This window comes from Tupaia chinensis, unplaced genomic scaffold (assembly GCF_000334495.1).
Source record: "Tupaia chinensis unplaced genomic scaffold, TupChi_1.0 Scaffold144016_1, whole genome shotgun sequence".
NCBI lineage: Eukaryota > Metazoa > Chordata > Mammalia > Scandentia > Tupaiidae > Tupaia > Tupaia belangeri.
Window position 1 is genome coordinate 1,274,839 of NW_006203868.1, and position 19,154 is coordinate 1,293,992.

Consider the following 19,154-nt stretch of genomic DNA (forward strand, 5'->3'; position numbering starts at 1 on the left):
ACCTCGAAACTGCAGGTTGTTCACTTGTGAAATGAAAACAGCAGTAGTTTTCATATCATAGAGTTGTCAACATTACTGGCCTTTATTAAATGGAAACTGCTATTTTTAGTAGCATAGTGTTTGATATATTTAAAAAGTTTTAAAATATAACACTTGAGGTGGGCTGTGGGTTATTTGTGGAAAACCTTGTATATTTCCTTGGCTGATGTAGTATTTGTGTTTTTCTTTCTTTCTCTCTCTCTCTCCCTCCCTCTCTCTCTCTCTCTCTCTGTTTCTTACCCCTTAAGGATTTCAGTTTTTCTGATTGTTAAATGAAAGGATGATTGCTCACAAACAGAAAAAGACAAAGAAAAAACGTGTTTGGGCATCAGGCCAACTCTCTGCTGATGTTACATCTTCTGAAATGGGGCTCAAGTCCTTAAGTTCCAACTCCATTTTTGATCCGGATTACATCAAGGAGTTGGTGAATGATATCAGGAAGTTCTCCCATATGTTACTGTATTTGAAAGAAGCTATTTTTTCAGGTTTGTCAATTGTTTTCTCTTAGTATTCTTACTGGATAATTTGTAAAATATTAAAATGCTAGTCAAACTACAAGTGTGTACAAGGTGATAGGAACAGGCCATTCTTTTTCTGCTTTAGTTATTTCATGGTGGTGGTGGTGGTGGTGTTTTGGCCAAATGTTTGATGCTTACTGTGTACACTATTATATAATTGGAAAATTAGGTAGTGTGTAATAGAAACTTTGATGAGTGTGAGAAAACAAGAGTATGAAAAAAGAAAACTCATTCTTTGGTTCCTAGCAGTTGGGTCCATTTAACATAGGAAGAGTTGAGATTGTTGGGATTTTCACCATAATACAGTATATTCATAGGTCTTTCATAAGCAGACAAATGTTTGTAATTTACATAGTTGATAGTTTTGCCTAAATTGGACTTTTCATATTATTGCCGAAATTTCATGTGAAATGACTACATTTGAGTGAACTTTTTTCCCCTCAAAATATCAAATTTAATTGTTTGGCTGATGTGTAACCTCTTTTTGAATTAAGAGATGATCTAATTTATTCTCTGTTTAGCCAGAAACAAATTATGTGGCACGAGACTTGATTTTTTTGGTAAATATCCTGTTTAAAACTTGGATATTGCCTCTTTCATATCCAAATTTGGTGGGGGTGATAATTCATAGTTAAAGATATAGCTTCAATTCTTTTGTGATAAGTAGCTTCATCTTTTGTGATAAGTAGCTTAATTTCTGTATTCATAATGGTATGTCTAGATACAGAAAATGAAGATGTCCAGTGTTGTTTGTTTGTGACCTTCTGGGGCTTCATAGATATTTGCAAGATTTCAATGAATATTTCTGTGTATATAAGTGAAATATTTATTTTCCGAAATATGTTTTGAAAAACAGAAACCAAAACCATATCTTGTGCTTGTACTTTATTTAAAGAGTTTACTACTATCTTAATTGTGATTTTCAGATTGAAATGACCAAAATAACTGGGCTAGAATTGAAGTCTCAAACCTTTTTCGTAATTGCCCAAGAGTACATTTGCTTGCCAGAGAGAGAATGCATGCTCAAAGGGAGAAAGGATCTCCCCCCTCTACTCCTGCCCCGCAATAGGGCATGGTCATGCCATAATCCCTTCTTCTTCATTCCTCCATCCTGTTGGGATTTGGGCACACGTGTACGTGCCCTGGGCATATTTTTCAAGCTGCTGGAGTTGGGATTTGAACTGTAATGACCACGTGGGATTCGACTTCCTTAACCACAAGGCCATGGGGATGGTCCAAAGCCTCAAAATGTTAGTATTGTATTTGGAATTTCCTTAAAACAACAATCATATAAATCATTCTGGAGAAACCATGTAAATGATGGGGACCAGCAGGTGTTGTAGTGGTTAAGGCACTGGACACTCCCACATGGCTGACCATGGTTCAAGTCCCAACTTGCTTTCTCACTTTCCCTCTCTCTTTCTCTGTGTGTCTCTCTCTGATCAAATTAAAATAAATGAATAAATAAATAAAATTAAACAAAAGAATTCTTAAAAAGAAACTATATAAATATTATTAGAAGAGAAGTTGTTCTCATTCATTTTAATAGCTTCATTTTGAAGTACTTTATGGATGAGTAAATGGCAATGAAGTTATCTTGTTATTATGGAAAGATATTCTAAATACACTAAATATTATATTGGTAACAGGTTCTTCTCAAAGTGACACTTCTGCCATTAATATAAAGAAGCATAGAGCTTTGTAATAAACATTTGTTCTTAACTGGGTTATTATTTTAAAATTTACAGTTTTTTAATGTATAGTTCATTAAATGAGTTAATTTTTTTCTTTTTTAAAAAGAATATTTGATTTTGACCAGAGAGGGATAGAGTGAGAGAGAGAGACAGAGACAGAGACAGAGGGAAAATGAGAAAGCAAACTGCCAGGTACAGATCTCGAACTGCAATTTGAACATGTGGGAGTCCAGTGCCCTCAACCACCACACCACCTGCCGGCTCCAATATTTTTTCTTGTAGAGGTTTTTGCCTTGGGACTTGTGCTTGCTGGAGAGGGAGAGATAGAGACAGAGAGAGGAAAAGTGAGAAATTGCCCCCCCGGGGGAGGGGATGGCCACACCACAGTCCCTTCTCTTCTATTCTCCTCCCAGGATCTTGGGCATGTACACACACACGCCTGGCATGAATTTCAAGCCACTGGGTCTGGAACTTGAACTGTGATCAGCCATGTGGGAGGCCAGCAATATAACCACTATGATGCTACCTGCTGGTCCCCGGGTTGATTCTTTTTTTTTTTTTTTTTTTTTAGTGTTTATTTGTTTCAGGCCAGCTAGTGACTTGATGGATAAGGCAGCTGGATCCCACATGGCCAGCAGCATGGTTTGAGTCCTGGATCTGACAGCTTGCAAAACACTGTGCATATATGCAGGCATGCTGAAAATCCCAATAGGAGAAGTGAAGGAAAAGGCATTGGACTGTGACCACCCCTCGCAGGCGGTGCTCTCTCACTTCCTTTTCTTTCTGTCTCTCTCCAGGTAGTGTACAGCCCTCTAACAGTTTTTTTAAAACTTTATTTCTTTAATTAGAGAGTGAGACAGAGAGACAGATAGTCCTGACACGGTCTCACCACACCACAGTCCTCCCGCCAGCCTCTCAGCCAGGCAGCATTATAGATTGGTCATGCCTGTACCACCCAGCTTAACCCAGGATCTGAACCTAGGTCTCCCCTGTGGTAAATCACACCTAGTGACTCATTGCTGTCGCCACCATGGTTGGGCCAACACGGGTAATTTTTAAGATGGTATTTAAAATGAGTTATTGAGTTGTTGGGAAAGTCATGACGCATTTTTGCATAGGAAAACATAGAAAAAGACATCGTGACTTCCCCGACGACCTAATAATTGACAAATCATCTGCCTCAATCTAATTATTTAAATAACTTTTAATTTATATAAATAAGATTTTTTGTTAGGATTTCTGTTTGTTTTTATGTATTTTCTTTAGGAAATATATATTCTATAACATCTTCATCTTAACATGGTTATCCTTTGTTTCACAAATTTGAAATGGTGGTAATTCAAAACAAGTTGAACCACTTCTTATCTTCAAAAGTTTTTTTATATGACTTAATTTGTGAGTAGACAGTTCAGAGACTAGGGAGGAAGATGACTGAAAGCAGATTTTGAGTGAGGAAAGGGAAAAATAATAATAAATATAAGATACAGGAAGAAAATGCCCTTTGAGATATAGGATATCTATAGAAATATGTTCTTTCACTGAAATTTAATTTTAGGATCTGTAAAGCCATTATTCTTTTAGTAAGAAACTCAGTATATGTCACTATACTTAATTGAATTGATACGATCTTGTTGTTTTGTATTGTTTTCCTTAAGCAAGGAGGTATATATAAACACATAAACAAACCCAATTAGAAAGATAAGGAAAATTCTACATAATTATACACTCATGTTTACTTTTGATCATGACTTTTGGTTCCATAGAGTATCAGACTATTCCTTATTTACTTAATAGAACTATTATGAGGATCACATGAGATACAGTCTTCAGGGAAACAGGTAAAACATTTAAAATGCTACAACAGTTTCAGGTGGCATTACTACCTAGGTGCCTATAGACATGAACTTTGCATTTGTCTTCTGGATGTCGAGTGTTGTCCCTGGACTTCTGTTCTGCAGTTACCACCATAGCGTTGAACTGTGGCCAGATAGGGAAGAGCTGTTTCACTGTTATTCTCTTAGAATGAAGGAGCCTTGTCAATGTTTTGTCAGTGGCCTTGCCAGTATTTTGTTTTTTGCCTCCTTGAAAGGAAGGATGCCAGATTTTTAGCATTATTACCTTTTAATTCCTATCTGTTAGCTGTTAAAGAGCTAAAAAAGTTAGCTTTTCAGAGTGGAGAATATGGATCAGCCACCTTTTGATTTAATCAGAATATCATTTCTTTTAAAGGTGGTTTTCTTCATTCATGGTAGAGAATATGTGTGCATGTGCAGGTGAGAGGGAGAAAGAGAGAACCCTTCACAGGGTTTGGCCATGCCTGAATCACAATCCTCTATTCCTCCAGCCAAGCGAATCGTGAGCATTTGTAAATGTACATGCCTTGTGTGTTTCAGGCTGACTAGGCCAGGGATTTCAGCCATGGTTGCCATGTGAAATCTGACTTCTTTTAAGCAGCGCATCACCATTGTGCCATGGAGCTAGCTAGAGATAGGGTCTCACTGTGTTGCCCAGGCTGACAACACGGAGTTCAAAGTAGCTGGGACTACAGAGGTGTGCCACAGTGCAGTTGGCATATTTCAAGCTCTCAGCTCCATGTAGCCAGTGGCTACCGTATTGGACAATGAAGATGCAGAAAATTTCCATCATTGCAAAAATTTCTGTTTGACACTTAAGTAAAGACTTGTCACCTTTCTAACTATTGAGAATATTAAATGATTTCTTGCTATTATTGTTTTTTATTTCTATAGAATTTAAAGGAAACCCAGAAAAACTTGTTATTGAAACAGTTTTCAGAAAATTTTACATAGAAATAGGAGTCTTTTTGGAATTGTCTTCCTCAGGTTACTTTGGGAGTATGCAAGTTTCATGTCCTTTTTTGTTTTGAACCAGCACATTATTTCCCAGCCAGGTATACAGTTTGGTTAAATAGGGAGTAGGTTAGCAGAAGACTCTGGAAAGAGAATCAAACGACTTAGGTCATAGGTCTGGTCCTGCTACTGACTAGCTTTGGAATATGACTTAAGTCAAATTTTTTGTTAAGAAAGAAGTACTTAACACCACATGCTATTGGCTTTGTGTGATTTGATGCAGTTGGAGTTTATACATTATTCTGAATATTGATAGTTCAGAGCTAAAGAAGATAGTTAAGTATTTGTTTTCAAATTATATGTTTTAATAGCTATTCCTACCCTTCCCCAGTCTCTTGGATTTTTTGGTGATTTTTATGATAAAGTTTTTCTTGAGAGAAAGAGAGAAGAAGAGAAGTACCCTCCACAGGCTTGGTCACACCATGATTCGCTTCCTCCAGACCTCTAGCCTGTCAGGATCATCACTGTGTGGTGTTTTCAGACTGACCGGGCTGGGGACCTTGAACCAGGGTCTGCATGTAGCTTCCAGTTCCACAGTCTGGTATACTAATTGTGCCAAAGAGGCTGCACCCCCACCCCCTTTTTAAAGAATTATTTATTTACTTTTATTTTTTACTACTGTTATTCAGTTTGACCAGGGAGAGATGGGGGTGGGGGGAGTGAGAAAGCAAGCCACCAGGTCCAGGACTTGAACCACAGTAGGCCATGTGGGAATCTAGCATCTTAACCACCACCTGCCAACCTACAGGCTGGACCCTTTTTTTTTTTCCAAAAACAAATAAACAAACAAATAAAACTTATTTCATGAGTGAGAGAGACAGGAACAAGAAATACAGCACTCCCAACTGAGTCTTGATACCATGATCAAGCCTCAGCCAGCCTAGATCATGGGCTCACATGTGCCCAGTATACTCATGGTGGTTTCTGGGTGGGCACCAATAACCTTCTGACAGGGTCTGCATTAAAGAGCATCACATTTTATTGATACCACTGTCCTATGATAACTGTTTTAAGTGTGATATTTATAAGAATTTCTCAAGTGAGAAGCTCTTATTGCAGTCATTGTTGAGGGACTGATTAGAAAAAAAGAAATGTGTGCTCAAGATTCTATGTCCCCATTAGCATTAGGAAATGTATGTAGTTTGTCTCCATTTTGTTTTGTTTTGAGAGGTTTTTGCTATAGGGTACGTGCACTCACCAGAAAGACAGAGACAGAGAGACAGAAAGCAAGAAATCACTCCCCAGGGGGATGGCCATGCCGCAATCCCATCTCCTCCATTCTCCTCTAGGGATCTTGGGCACACACTCACACGAACCCGGTATGAGTTTAAGCCACAGGGTCCAGGACTCGAACCATGGTCAACGACATGGGAGTTCAGTGACATAGCCATTACGCTAACTGCTGATCCCTCTCTTTTTAACAAATAAAAATGGCAGACCTTAATGTGGGAGGTCAGAAGACTGAAAACACGCCATTCTTGCTTTGACAGGATAAGTGATGGAGTTTGGTGATTCTCCTCCCACTGCTTATCTTCTGTAATCTTATACAAGTAGCAGATGTGGAATTTAAAGTGTTAGATCTCTATCCAGTATCATTAAGGCACATTATGAATAATTACAGGGGTAAATTCTGCATCTGTGTTAAAGTACTGAAGGCACTTACTTATGCATATGTGTTACGTTTAATTATAACATGGTAGATTAATATTTATGCAGTGTAAGTATCAATTCAGATTTATGGTTGCCTCCCCTAAGGAGTAATGTGTTCTGAATCCAAAGCCAGATTCATAAATATTGTTTTAGCTTATGTAGAATTTTCAAGTCTGTCTTTGTGACTTACCTTCCCATTCCCAAGTGGAACATCATTCAAGGAAGTTCAGAATCTTGGAATTTGAAAAATACAAGACTTTTTCATTGGACTAGGAACAGCAGTGCAACATATCTGATTTTTCTGCCCATCAGTGTTTGGAAGTATCAAATGCCGTTATAAAATATATTTAAATGAAAAGCAAAGGTCTGATACTTCTTGCAGCTTCTTAATATTATATTGCACTTCTTTTAAAATGGATTTTAATGAAAGCTTACTTTATGATTATGGCACTTCATTTTTCTGGCTTTTTTTTTAAAAATAGGTCAGAAAGGAAGATAATCAATTTCAGATAAACCATTAAGTTCTCTAGTTTTTAAAAATGCCTTTCACTTAAGAGTATATCACTTTTATGGAAACATCACTGGTTTCATACATGATAGCTTCTGATGAATTCTAGATCCCAGATATTACAGAACTATAGTCAGAAGAGGTATGTTGGGCCAGCTGGTGGTGTGGTAGTTAAGACAACTGAATCCCACATGATTGGTTGTGTAGTTCAAGTCCCAGACCCGCAGCTTGAAAAACGTGCTGAGCATGTGTGCATGTGTGCCCAAAATCTGGGGCGGAGAATGACATAGAAGGAAGGGATTGTGGTGTGACTGTTCTCCCTGAGGGTATGTTTTCTCACTTTCTGTCCCAAACTAGTGTAGCAAAATTAAAAAAACAAAAAAAAACAAAAACAAAAACAAGCAAAAATAAGACAGAGAAAGAGGTATGTTAACTTTCTAAAGGAGAGATTTTATTGGACTGTAGGAGTTAAATGAAAGCTTAATATCATTAAATAATACATTCTGGTGTGAGAGGTTCTGCATAAATTTGCAAAGTTTTCATTGAAATCCTGTCTTGTGGGTTTACTCAGTTTTTTTTTTTTTTTCAGGGTGAATATCCAGGAGGATATATGATTTTTTTTTTCCATACAGATTTCACTCAGTATTAATTTCACCATTGATGATTTTCACATACCTTTCAGCCTCATAGTATGCCAAACACTTTGTGAAATATTAAGTTGCGAGCCTCAGATGTATCCTACTCTGCCTTCCAGAAGCAAACCTCTTTAGAAGCAATTGCTAGTGTCACTTAGGAGAAGTTAATAGGCTATGGCTTAGTGACTAAAAGGTGTGAAATGAATCTTTGAGGGATGGTACGAAATACGGTAGCTGCTTATTACACCTGTACTAGTTCTTGGGATTGTGTTCCTTTTCTGCACTTGGCTGGAATAGTTTACATAAGTTAACACCATTTTTAGTAGTAACTAGCATATTCATTGAAAGTGAAAGCCTCTTAAATCAAGGATTGCAGAGTACCTGCCAGTAAGCTGTGACTTCTTTAACTACAAGGCAATACTTGGAAGTGGTTAAGAGCACAAACTCTAGAGCCAAAACACTTGAAGTGTCCTCATTCTGCCTCTTGCTAGTTGCCTGTAATTATCCCTGGAAGTTATTTATCCTCTCTGTGCCTCAGTTTCTACTAAAAGAAGATAATAGTATGTACACACTGAGTTTCAGTGAAGATTAAATGAGTTCATAAATAGAAAGCTCTTATTAGAATAAGTGTTTCAAAATGTCAGCTATTATTATTTTTACAGTCCCCAGGTAGCTAGATAAAGAAAACTGCTGTTTTTCAGGCATCAGTTTTATCTTGTACATTCAAGTTATTATAGTAAAAATAGGATTTTCCTATTCACAAATTCTGAAACATTTTCCTCCTTGCTGTTTTTATTCCTTTTCCTTGGGAGGTTAACCTCAATTAACACAACTGATTTTTAAATTATTGGCAGTGTTTTGTTGTTTTGTTTTTTAAAGCAAGGAAAACACCATGGTTTTTCTTTTATTTACTTAAGCATTTCCATGAAGTGTTTGCAATATAAACACTGTGGTATTGTGTTAATGCCTGAGAACCAAAAAGTGGAGCTGACTAATCTGTTTTCACTTGATAAGCTGAATGAAGCAGAAAATAAATGACATGAACGCGTGAAACAATAAATTAAAATTCACATTACATATTTGTATTGTAGGGATAGAAAAAACAAGTCAACATTGGGATATAGGAGTTTCACCTTTTCAGATAACTAGTATTAAGACTTTGGTTGAACTTACATTCTCATGTATAGTACATTTGTAATATAAATTAAATTTCATTACATTTACAGTGTAGCCACTATGACATTTAAAAATGATCTTCCATTTAGCTACATGACTACATTACTATATATGTAACTAACTTAACCACATTTTAAAAAATATGTTTATAAAATATATCCTTAATTACTACATCATTTCCAAGTAATTTACCAACAGATTTTACATATAAAATGAAATAGAAACTTTAATGTCTCTTTTCCTCTAGCCAAAATGCTGCTGTTAATTAAGTCCATAGTTTATTCAGATTTCCATGGATTTTCCCTAATGGCGTTCTTTTCTTCCAGGATCCTATCACGTAGTTGTCAGGTCTCCTTAGGTCCTCACTGGCTGTAAGTTTCTCAAGCTCTCCTTACTTATGATGACCTTGAAAGTTTTAATGAGTCTAGTCAGGTATTCTATAGGAGGCCCTTGGTTAGAATTTGTCTGATGTTTTTCTGATAATTAGAGTGGGGTTTAAGGAATAGGGGTAGAAGGTCACAGATGTAAAGTGTTACATTCACATCATATCGGGGGTACTTAACTGTAAACATGAATATATCACTGTTATTGATTTTACTCACCTGTCTTAAATAGTGTTTTTCAAGTTTCTCCACTGTAAAGTTACTCTTCCCATCCTCCCTTCCATAGTATACTCTCTGAAGAAGTCACTGTGGGTAACCCACACTTAAGAGAGTTATACTTCGGTTCCTTGAGGACAAAGTATCTGTTGGGTTGTTGGAAAAATCATTATATTTTTCCTTTGCTTTTCTGTATAAAAATGCATTATGACTTTTCTGACAACTCAATACATAACTCATTTGCAATTTGTGTGTGTGTGTGTAAGATTTGTTTCTTCTCGCCAGTTTATTAATTTATTCAATCATTTATGTCAGGACTTGTAGATGTTTTTCAAAAAAAATTTATTTATTTTATTCTGTTTGTTATTATTATTATTTTATTTGACCAAGACAGAGCCAGAGAGAAAAGGAAAGTGAGAAAGCAAGCTGCCAGGTCCAGGACTTGAACGATGGTCGGCCATGTGGGAATCCAGCGCTTTTAACCATCATGCCACCTGCTGGCCCTATGACTTGTGGAAATTTATTTTATACATTGTATTATAATCTAGTACTGGGACCAGCAGCTGGCATAATGGCTACATCACTAGATTCCCATGTTGTAGATCATGGTTCGAGTCCTGGACCCGGTGGCTTAAACTCACACCAGGTGCATGTGCATGTGTGCCCAAGATCCCGAGAGGAGAATGGAGAAGGGATTGCGGTGTGACTATCTCCCCCGGGGGGTGATTTCTTGCCTTCTGTTTCTCTGTCTCTTTCTTTCTGGCAAGCACATATACCCTATAGCAAAACCTCTCCAAAATAATAATAATAATGATGATGATAGTCCAGTACTATCCTAAATTGCCAAAATTGTTCCAGTTTTGGTCAGTGGGAACTCTTTCAGTTTATTCCTGTGCACTTTTAATATTCTCTCTTGTTTATAGGTTGAATTTTGTTTTATTTTGTTTTGTTATTAGCTCTCACTTCTGTTCCAGTATTACACAATACTGATTCAATTTGTACATTTTCTGCTCTAGTTCTAGACTCAGCCATTTCTCTAAGAACCCTTGGCAATAATTCCTTTTCATTGGAGAATGCTATTAGAAAACCAAGGTTTGGTTGCTAGGTGTGCTCGTTGCTACTGAGGTTTCATTTCTTTTTGCCATCTCACTTGACAGCAAGTAAATTATATGTGTGTACTAACCTATACATACCTACACACATTTCCATAAATTTTTTCTTTTCTTTTCTTTCCTTTTTTTTTTTTTTAAATTTTTTAAGGTTTTGCCATAGGCATGTGTGCTTGCTAGAGAGAGAGAGAGACAGACAGGCAGACAGTCAGCAAGAGGGAAGGTGAGAAATCACCCCCTAAGGCAGATGGCCATGCCGCCATCCCTTTTCCTCCATTCTTCTCCTGGGATTTTGGGCATGCAAACATATGCAGCCAGCATGATTTTCAAGTTGCCACTTCAGGACTTGAATTGCAGTCGGCCATGTGAGAGTCCATCACCTAACCACCACTCTACCTGCTGGCCCCTCCATAAATACTTCTGTATGTAGCCATCTGTATTTATATTAAGCAAAACATGAGTTCCTACTGAAGTATTCAGTCGGTCACTACATGGGCCCTTAGGGCTTCATCCCCCTGCTTGTTTTGAATTTTCACTCCAGCAGTGGGATCACTAGTTCTCACCATCTGCTGTCCATTTGCTCTGCTGTTCAGTACCATGCATGCGTGTATGGTATGTTAGAATTGTTAACTCAAACATGCATTGGAAAAACTTTACCAATTAGAGTACAGTACTTACATGTACTTCCTTTCCTTGTAGTCTTATGAACTCCACTCATTTCCCTTGTTGTTCTTTTTTCCGTTGATTAAATTAGTTGGCTGAGTGACTCAGATTTTCTCCTAGCTGGCCCTGAGTTCTCTGCTTCCAGACTGTTACCCTCTTTGCTTCTCCCTGAGTGCTCTGCCCTACTACAGACAGCTCACCACCGTGTTCCCACTTTTCCTATTCCTGTCATTATGCACGTTTCTTTCTCTTGATAAGCTGTTAACAAATAGACTATTTGATAAATAATAATAGAAAAATATATAAATGTATAGTTTTTCTTCTAGTGATTTACTATTTTTGAAAAGTAACTAATTTGTGTAGTTATAAAATGATACTATATTAAAAATTGTTTTATTTTTAAAGCTATTTCAGTTGACAGGCAGTATAACAGTAAGGGTCTGGATCACACTTGATGGGTTCAAATTCTGACTCCACAGTTTATTAACTTGGTAAACTTCAGTATTCCTTGATTTTTCATTTGTGCAATGGAGATTTTTAGATTATCTACCCAATAAGATTAATATGAACATTAAGTGTGATAATATCCTTTGTTTTTAATGGCAAAGCACTGGATTTAAGAAGGTTGTTTTTCCAACCTGTGAGCATTATACTTCAGAGTTCTTAAAGGTGGCTCGCTTGCACTTGCAGTCTGCCCGCTGCGATGATCCAGGATCGTGCTTGTGCTAGCATGATGAGTAGTACCCCTGCTCTACTGCGGGAGTGGGTGAGCAATTCCGGTCACCTTAGGGGATTCTAGAACTCTCTCTCCTCTGAGGAGTGACGTGTAGATGTGCGGAGTAGGCTCGGGTAGACAAGCGGGTGCTGGGAAAGAGCACACGTCCAGCCACTGTGCCCAGGAAGAACGGAGGCCTGATATAACCAGGTCTTGATTTTTTTCCTATAGAGTAGGCAGAAATGTGGAAATTTTGTAATGATTGATCAGTTTTTCATTACTGGTGATTAATTAAATTTTTTTGAAAAGGATTAAAGTTTATGAAAGCTCTGTATATATCATATATAAATTGTAGTTTTTAAATGGTGCAGATGAAATGATCTTATATATGCCTGAGAATTACTGATTTCCAAATACTGATAATTACTTAATGCAAAGAATCTATTCTAATGTCAAAACTTAGCGTGTTTGTTTTTGGTTAATCTGTCAGACTTTGTAGAGTTTTTAACTCTGTTACCACATATATTTTAAGTATATCATAGTAAAAACTATAAGACAAGAAAGTTACCTTACACAGTTACCTGAAGGGAAATCTGGAAAGCATATTTACACAGAAAACTGAAAGAGCTTGTGCTGAATTGACTGTAACTATTAGAGCCTTTGAAATCTTTAATGATTTAAAATGACAGAAGTTTCTGAATTATATACAATATAAATTGTATATAATTAGGATAATGAACATAGAAGTGAACATACATCAATAGTAGGCAAAAATTGTGGAACCAATGCTTCTACTTGAAATGTGCTTCAAATAATATTTCATAGTTTAGATTTCTAGAACTTCGGAAACAAATTAATTTTTTTTTCCTTTTTAAGACTGTTTTAAAGAAGTCATTCACATACGTCTGGATGAACTTCTTCGCGTCTTAAAGTCTATAATGAATAAACATCAGAACCTCAATTCTGTTGATCTTCAAAATGCTGCAGAAATGCTTACAGCCAAAGTGAAAGGTAAGGAAGATATATTGAAGGTGGGTTGATGTGGCATTTTAAAAAGGATCCAGGTGATACGTTTTTGTCTGTGATGATTTTATAGCTGCCCCCTCCCTTGGAATTGGTACGATGGGTATCAAATAAGGAATTATGTACACTTTGATATTTACATATTCCTAAGCTTTCTTTCTTTTAAAAATTAACTCTATTTGTTAGCAAACTAACAACTAACTTAAAATAGCAGCTTAAACCAAGCAACTGGTGTTTAAAAGTGGAGTTTTATGAGACCAGCAGATGGTGTAATGGTTATGTCACTGGACTCCTGTGTAGGCAGCTATGGTTCGAGTCCTCAACCTGGTGGTTTAAACTCACACCAGACACACGTGTGTGCATGTCCAAATCCCGAGAGGAGAATGGCAGAGGAGGGATTGTGATGTAGTTATCCCCCAGGGGGTGATTTCTCACTTTCTGCCCCTCTGCCTCTCTCTGTCTCTCCCTATAGCATATATCTCTCTCTAAAAAAAATGGAGTTTTATGAACAAGCACATCTTCTTTTGAGGTGGTTTATTAGTGTGCCAAGTCTTCATTATGTGAGAACCATTGGTAATGAAGAGTCATTTGTAGTGACTCCACCTCATACAGGAAACCAAATGGAGAAAAAGAAGACTTTTGAGACCTCATTTTTAAATGTGAAAATAAAGTTAATAGTATTTTAAAATAAAGTTTATCAAATACATATGTATATGGGTTAATATGTGTATTACATATGTGCTGAAACTATAATCATGAATTGGCACATTATGTTCTGGTAAAATAACTGATCTCAAAAAATTGGTAAAATTTTGGGGCTGCAGTGTATAAGAAGGGTTGAGAATGAAGGGAGTACTTGAGAAGGGATGAGACCAGACAGGGAGATCAGTTAGGAGATTGTTTGGGATAAGGGACTATGTGAGGATGAAAGCTGGGGTTTTGGTAGTAGTTGTATGCAGGTTTTTTTGTTTTGTTTTGTTTTAAAAAACAGATTTTTGCTATCAGGCGCATGTGCTCACCGGAGAGACAAAGAGACAGAAAGCAAGAAATCACCCCCTAGGTGGGATGGCCACATTGCTGTCTCTTCTCCTTCATTCTCCTCTTGGGATTTTTGAATGCATGCAGATGAGCCTGGTGTGAATTTTAAGCCACCAGGTCCAGGACTTGAACCAGGGTTGATTATGTGGAAGTACAGTGACGTAAGCATTATACCGCCTGCTGGTTCCATTTTTAAGAGGGTATAGATACTGATTTGACAAAACATAAGACAAGGGGTAAGGGATGTTGGAGAACTTTGGCACTGAAGATGTGCACTTGGGAGATATTGATGTTCAGGTGGTAACAGAAGAAGATGATACCAATTCTGAGTGTGCAGAGGAAATAGAGCCCTGATACGAGATTCCAGGGACAGAGAAAAGGTAGAAAAACCAGAGAAACACCTAGTAGATAGTGAGGTGATCTGCAGAGGTGCCAGGGAATTTGAAAAGTGCTGTTTTGAGACGTGATCATCAGTGTTAAATGTCATTAATAAGGTAATGCAGCTTTAAGTAATGTGACTGTAAAAAATAACCTCTGGTAGCAGTGGTGTCATGGAGGCAGAGGCAGACAAAACATCAGCTGTCCTGTGGTCATTCTGTGCTAGAGGGATACACAGGCACTCTGAGAGCAGAGTGAGGAGCCTGTGCTAGAATGAGCGAGGAAAGGAAAGACTTCTTTGGAAGGGGATACCTGCCTGAAATCTCAAAGGTCGCATGGGATTTGACTGGGCTGGGGGTGGTGGGGTGCAGCTATGATAAAAGCCTCTTCTACAAGATCTCTGGGTACGAAGAGCAGGATGAGGTTGATGACCTTGCTCGTGTTTGGAGAGGGCAAAAGGCAAATGTCAAGAGTTGAGGCAGGAAGAGAAAATAGCCCTTATGAATAAAACGCAGCCTATGTATTTAAGCCACTTACCCCGCCCTGACATAGATTTACGGGGTTTATATGGTTTCCTTTTTTCAGTATTTCAAGCACTAGGAAAAAACATAGATGATTTTAAATAGGAAACAAAGATAGCTTCTGTTGTGACTTAAAAATGTGCTTAGTAACCAAATTTGTTTTTAAATAGAATGTTTACTAGTGCCACTTAACTTTACTTAGATAGGGAAATTAGGTCTATAGATAGTAAAATTTCCATGCTTGGAAATAGCGGCCTAGTTCAATTGTTGTCAGTTGCTATTGTGTGCAGTCAGGATGTCCTGGGGAAGGAGCAGCCTGTGTTGTGTGTAGCTGGTGTCCACATTCCAGACACAGACTTGAAGAGAGTGGTTTCTCAGCTGCCTTGAAGGTCTTTTTATCTTTGAGGTAAAGCAATCTTTTGAATATTATTTCCTACTATGACTGTCTTTACGCTTGGGCTCATTATTACTATTTTGCTTCTATGCTGGTTGCAGTTTAAAAGCAAAAGGTTACAATGTTGTTGGACACAATTTACTCTGTTTCAATAGAATTTTGTGAGACTCGGAAACTTAAAAAATTGTCTTTCCTTTGAGATAATTTTATGTTTTAAAATAAAACTTCTCTCCCTATCTCTGTCCTTATTTACTGTTGAGGCCTTCTAAAAATGTTATTGATACCCCAAACAAAAAGTACTCAGTGATGTCAAAAATGGAGGTCTAATCAGAGTTTATTTTATTCTGTCAAATGGTAATTTAGTTCTCAAAACCTAGAAAGACAAGGGGTAGGTAGAAATCATTTTGAATGTCAGTTCTGTACCAAACAGTCTAAATACTTTGCATACTTCAATCTTTCCAAAAACTGTTTTAACTGTACACTTATTATCTCTATTTTAGAGGGAAAACTTAAAGGGAAACTTTTGCAGGGTAGGATCTGAAAGCTGTCAGGAATATGGAGATCATTTCATCTTAGACCCTGGTTACATTTTAAAAACAAGTGACTTAAGCAATCAACTTGTTTTGGAGCTCTTAACTGTCAAATGCATTTTTCAAATTTACCATACTGTTCACACTAAAAAAGCCCCATACAGAATAACTTTAGAATCAGGGATATAAAATCTTGTTTGTTGGTAACAGGTTTGAATTCATAGTCTGGGCATTTTCTATACATAAGAAGTAAGAATTGGAATCTTTAGTACCTCCCTTTTTGTACATTTTAAATATGGAATGCACCTTTTTTCCCCCCTTTTAATAACTTTAAAAGAAAAATCCTTTGCTTTTTTCCCCCATTCATTCTCATAATGATTTGTATTTCCTGTGTCTCCTCCTACTTCCAAGCAGGAAGTTCGGTCTGACAAAATATTTGTAATATGGTTAGAGAGATACAGCCTATTTTTGAAACAGATAAAGACATCTTCAGAAATGCAGTAATTTATTTGTGTTGTCTTCATTATTTTTCATTATTTTGGTCAATAGTATTTGTAGTATAAAAGAATCCTTTATTTAGGTGTTTTTGTGATCAACAATATATTTTGCCCTATACTTAAAGTTGACAATCAAAGAAAACTAAGTCTTAATTATGCCTTCAAGATTGTAGAGGCCCTGGGACCAGCAGTTAGTGTAATGGCTGTGTCGCTGGACTCCCATGTAGTCGACTGGGGTTCAATTCCCGGACCCAGTAGCTTAAATTTACACCGGGTGCTTGTGCGTGCGTGCCCAGAATTCCTAGAGGAGAATGGTTGTGCGTGCGTGCCCAGAATTCCTAGAGGAGAATGGAGAAAAAGGGATTGCAGCATGGCCATCCCCCCTGGGGGGTTATTTCTTGCTTTCTGTCTCTGTCTCTCTCTCTCTGTCTGGGGAGCACACGCGCCCTAGAGCAAAAACCTCTCCAAAAAAAAAAAAAAGATTGTAGAAGCCCTCATATTTTCTTTCTGTTTTACAAACTTAATTTTTTTCAATATGCTGTTCATTCATGTGGTTCAAAATGCAAAGTATAGAAGGATATTCAACATGAAGCTTCTTTCTTCCCCAGACCTTAAGTCACCATTCTTTTCCCTAAGTAAGTAACAACTGTTACTGGTTTCTTATGTATCTTTCCAGAGATACACAATACAAGCAAATAGATGTGTTATTCTCTTCTTTAACCTCTTTACTCTAATGGTGCATTCTGCTACTTGCTGGTTGATTTAGTTGTCTGTACTTAGAGGGGTTTCCTAATTCTTTGTTACTTGTTCTTTTTTTCCAAAGCTGCATCGTAAATCCATTATATGAATGTAAATATAATTTCTTCAACCAGTTCACTAATACATGTTTGAATTGTTTCTAGATTTTTTTTTCTGTTACAAACAATGCTTTAATAAATAGGCGTGCACATTTCTAAATGGACAGTAGCTGCAGAAGAGAGTTTATATGTTTCTGTTTTGAGCTGGTTACCAAGCTTTGTTACCCATTCTGATAGTGAACATTAATATCTTGGTGTAGATTTGATTTGCGTTTCTCTATTTTTGAGTACAGTTAAGCATCTTCTTTTTGTTACAGAGCCATTTGTACATCTTTTTTGAAAAAAAGATGTACAATGTGAATTGACTTTAATTTGTTTCGGTCTTTTTTTTAACAATTGATTCGTAGAAACTCTTTTTGTAAGTAAAATTAATCCAACATTTTTTATATAAGGTGCAAATTCACTTTGTTTTTTTGTCCTTTGATTCACTCTACTTTTGCATTTAAGTGTATTTGTCTTTTTTATGGTTGCTCAGTATTAGTTCATAGGGAGAACTTTTCTGCTCTGAGGTGATAGAGAATTCTCTTATTATTTCATAGTATAATTTATTAAATGTATTGATACTGTTAGATGTTTATCTAATTTATTAAATAATTCATCTTTTCTCTGCTGATTTGATATGTCACCTTTGTGATAAATTTATTAGATTATCACATATATTAATGTCTGTTTCTGGATTTTATTCTGTTCATTGACTTTAGACATGTGCTATGCCACACTTTTTTTTTTTAACACTGTTTTTATTATAGTTTTATAGTAAGTTTTTTATTTGATAGGGATAGCTCTTCTTCCATTATTCTTTTTATTTAGAATTTTATATTTCCATCAGATTTTTGAATTGGCTTCTCTAAAAATGCCTATTGCAGTCATCATTATGCTGCATCAGCTCTGTTTTGCAGATAAAGAAGCTGAGCCATAGAGAGACGTTTGTTTAAAGTTCTGTACATATTAAGTGGTAGAATTGTTGCAAGTAGCAGAAAAGTCAAGTAGGGTGAAGACTTAGAAGAAAAAAGACCTCTAATTTTGACTGATAGGTTATTTTTGACATTGTCATTCAGTGGTATTATGTAAAAATAGCAACACTGAACACTGAACATTTTCCGTGTAAGAAATGCTGTTCTAAGTTTATTTAATCTGCATCCTCGAAGTACATAATTATCTCTATTTTTTAAGTGAGGAACTGAAGCACAGAGAGATTAAGTTACATAATAGAATAAGCAACGGAGTTAGGATAATACAGGCAGACTGGTTTCAGAACCATCCTCTTAACCACGAGCCAGCAATTTAGGGCTGGTGGTCCAAATTGGGCCTGCTGACTGTCCTTATAAATAAAGTTTTATGGAACAAGGCCACTTTTACTCATTTATGTATTACACACAGCTCCTTTTAACAGAGTTGAGTAGTTGCAGCAGACCAGGTGGCTGTAAAACCTAAAATATTTACTGCCTGACCCTTTACAGAACAAGTTTTCCAACCCCTGATAACCATTAAACTGGGTGAAAAGCCAGATCATGATGAATTCAGGGTTAACTTGCAAAGGAAGGCAGTACAAGCAATTATATGACTATATAGGGAGAGCTTTGGCAATGATTAAATGGTAAGTAGATTGGATGGGAGCTTTTGGAAAAAATGTGGTAACATGGAGCATTTTTTTCACATAGGAAATATTTGGTAGCATGTGGAAAAGTTTCAGTTGAATGGGAGCTAGTGAAGCTATGAAGGAGGAGCAGTGGTGGAATAGGG

General features: G+C 36.8%; 1 protein-coding gene across 1 annotated transcript in view; it reads left to right on the forward strand.

The window, feature by feature from the left end:
• The first annotated feature begins 269 nt into the window (after window positions 1-269).
• The window catches only part of ARHGAP29 (Rho GTPase activating protein 29), a 63,030-nt gene continuing 44,145 nt past the window's right edge, over window positions 270-19,154 (forward strand). Inside the window, exons 1-2 of the mRNA XM_027767201.1 lie at window positions 270-524; window positions 13,050-13,184. Coding sequence (XP_027623002.1) covers window positions 320-524; window positions 13,050-13,184 — 340 coding nt within the window. The 5' untranslated portion in view covers window positions 270-319. The remainder of the gene's footprint in view (window positions 525-13,049; window positions 13,185-19,154) is intronic.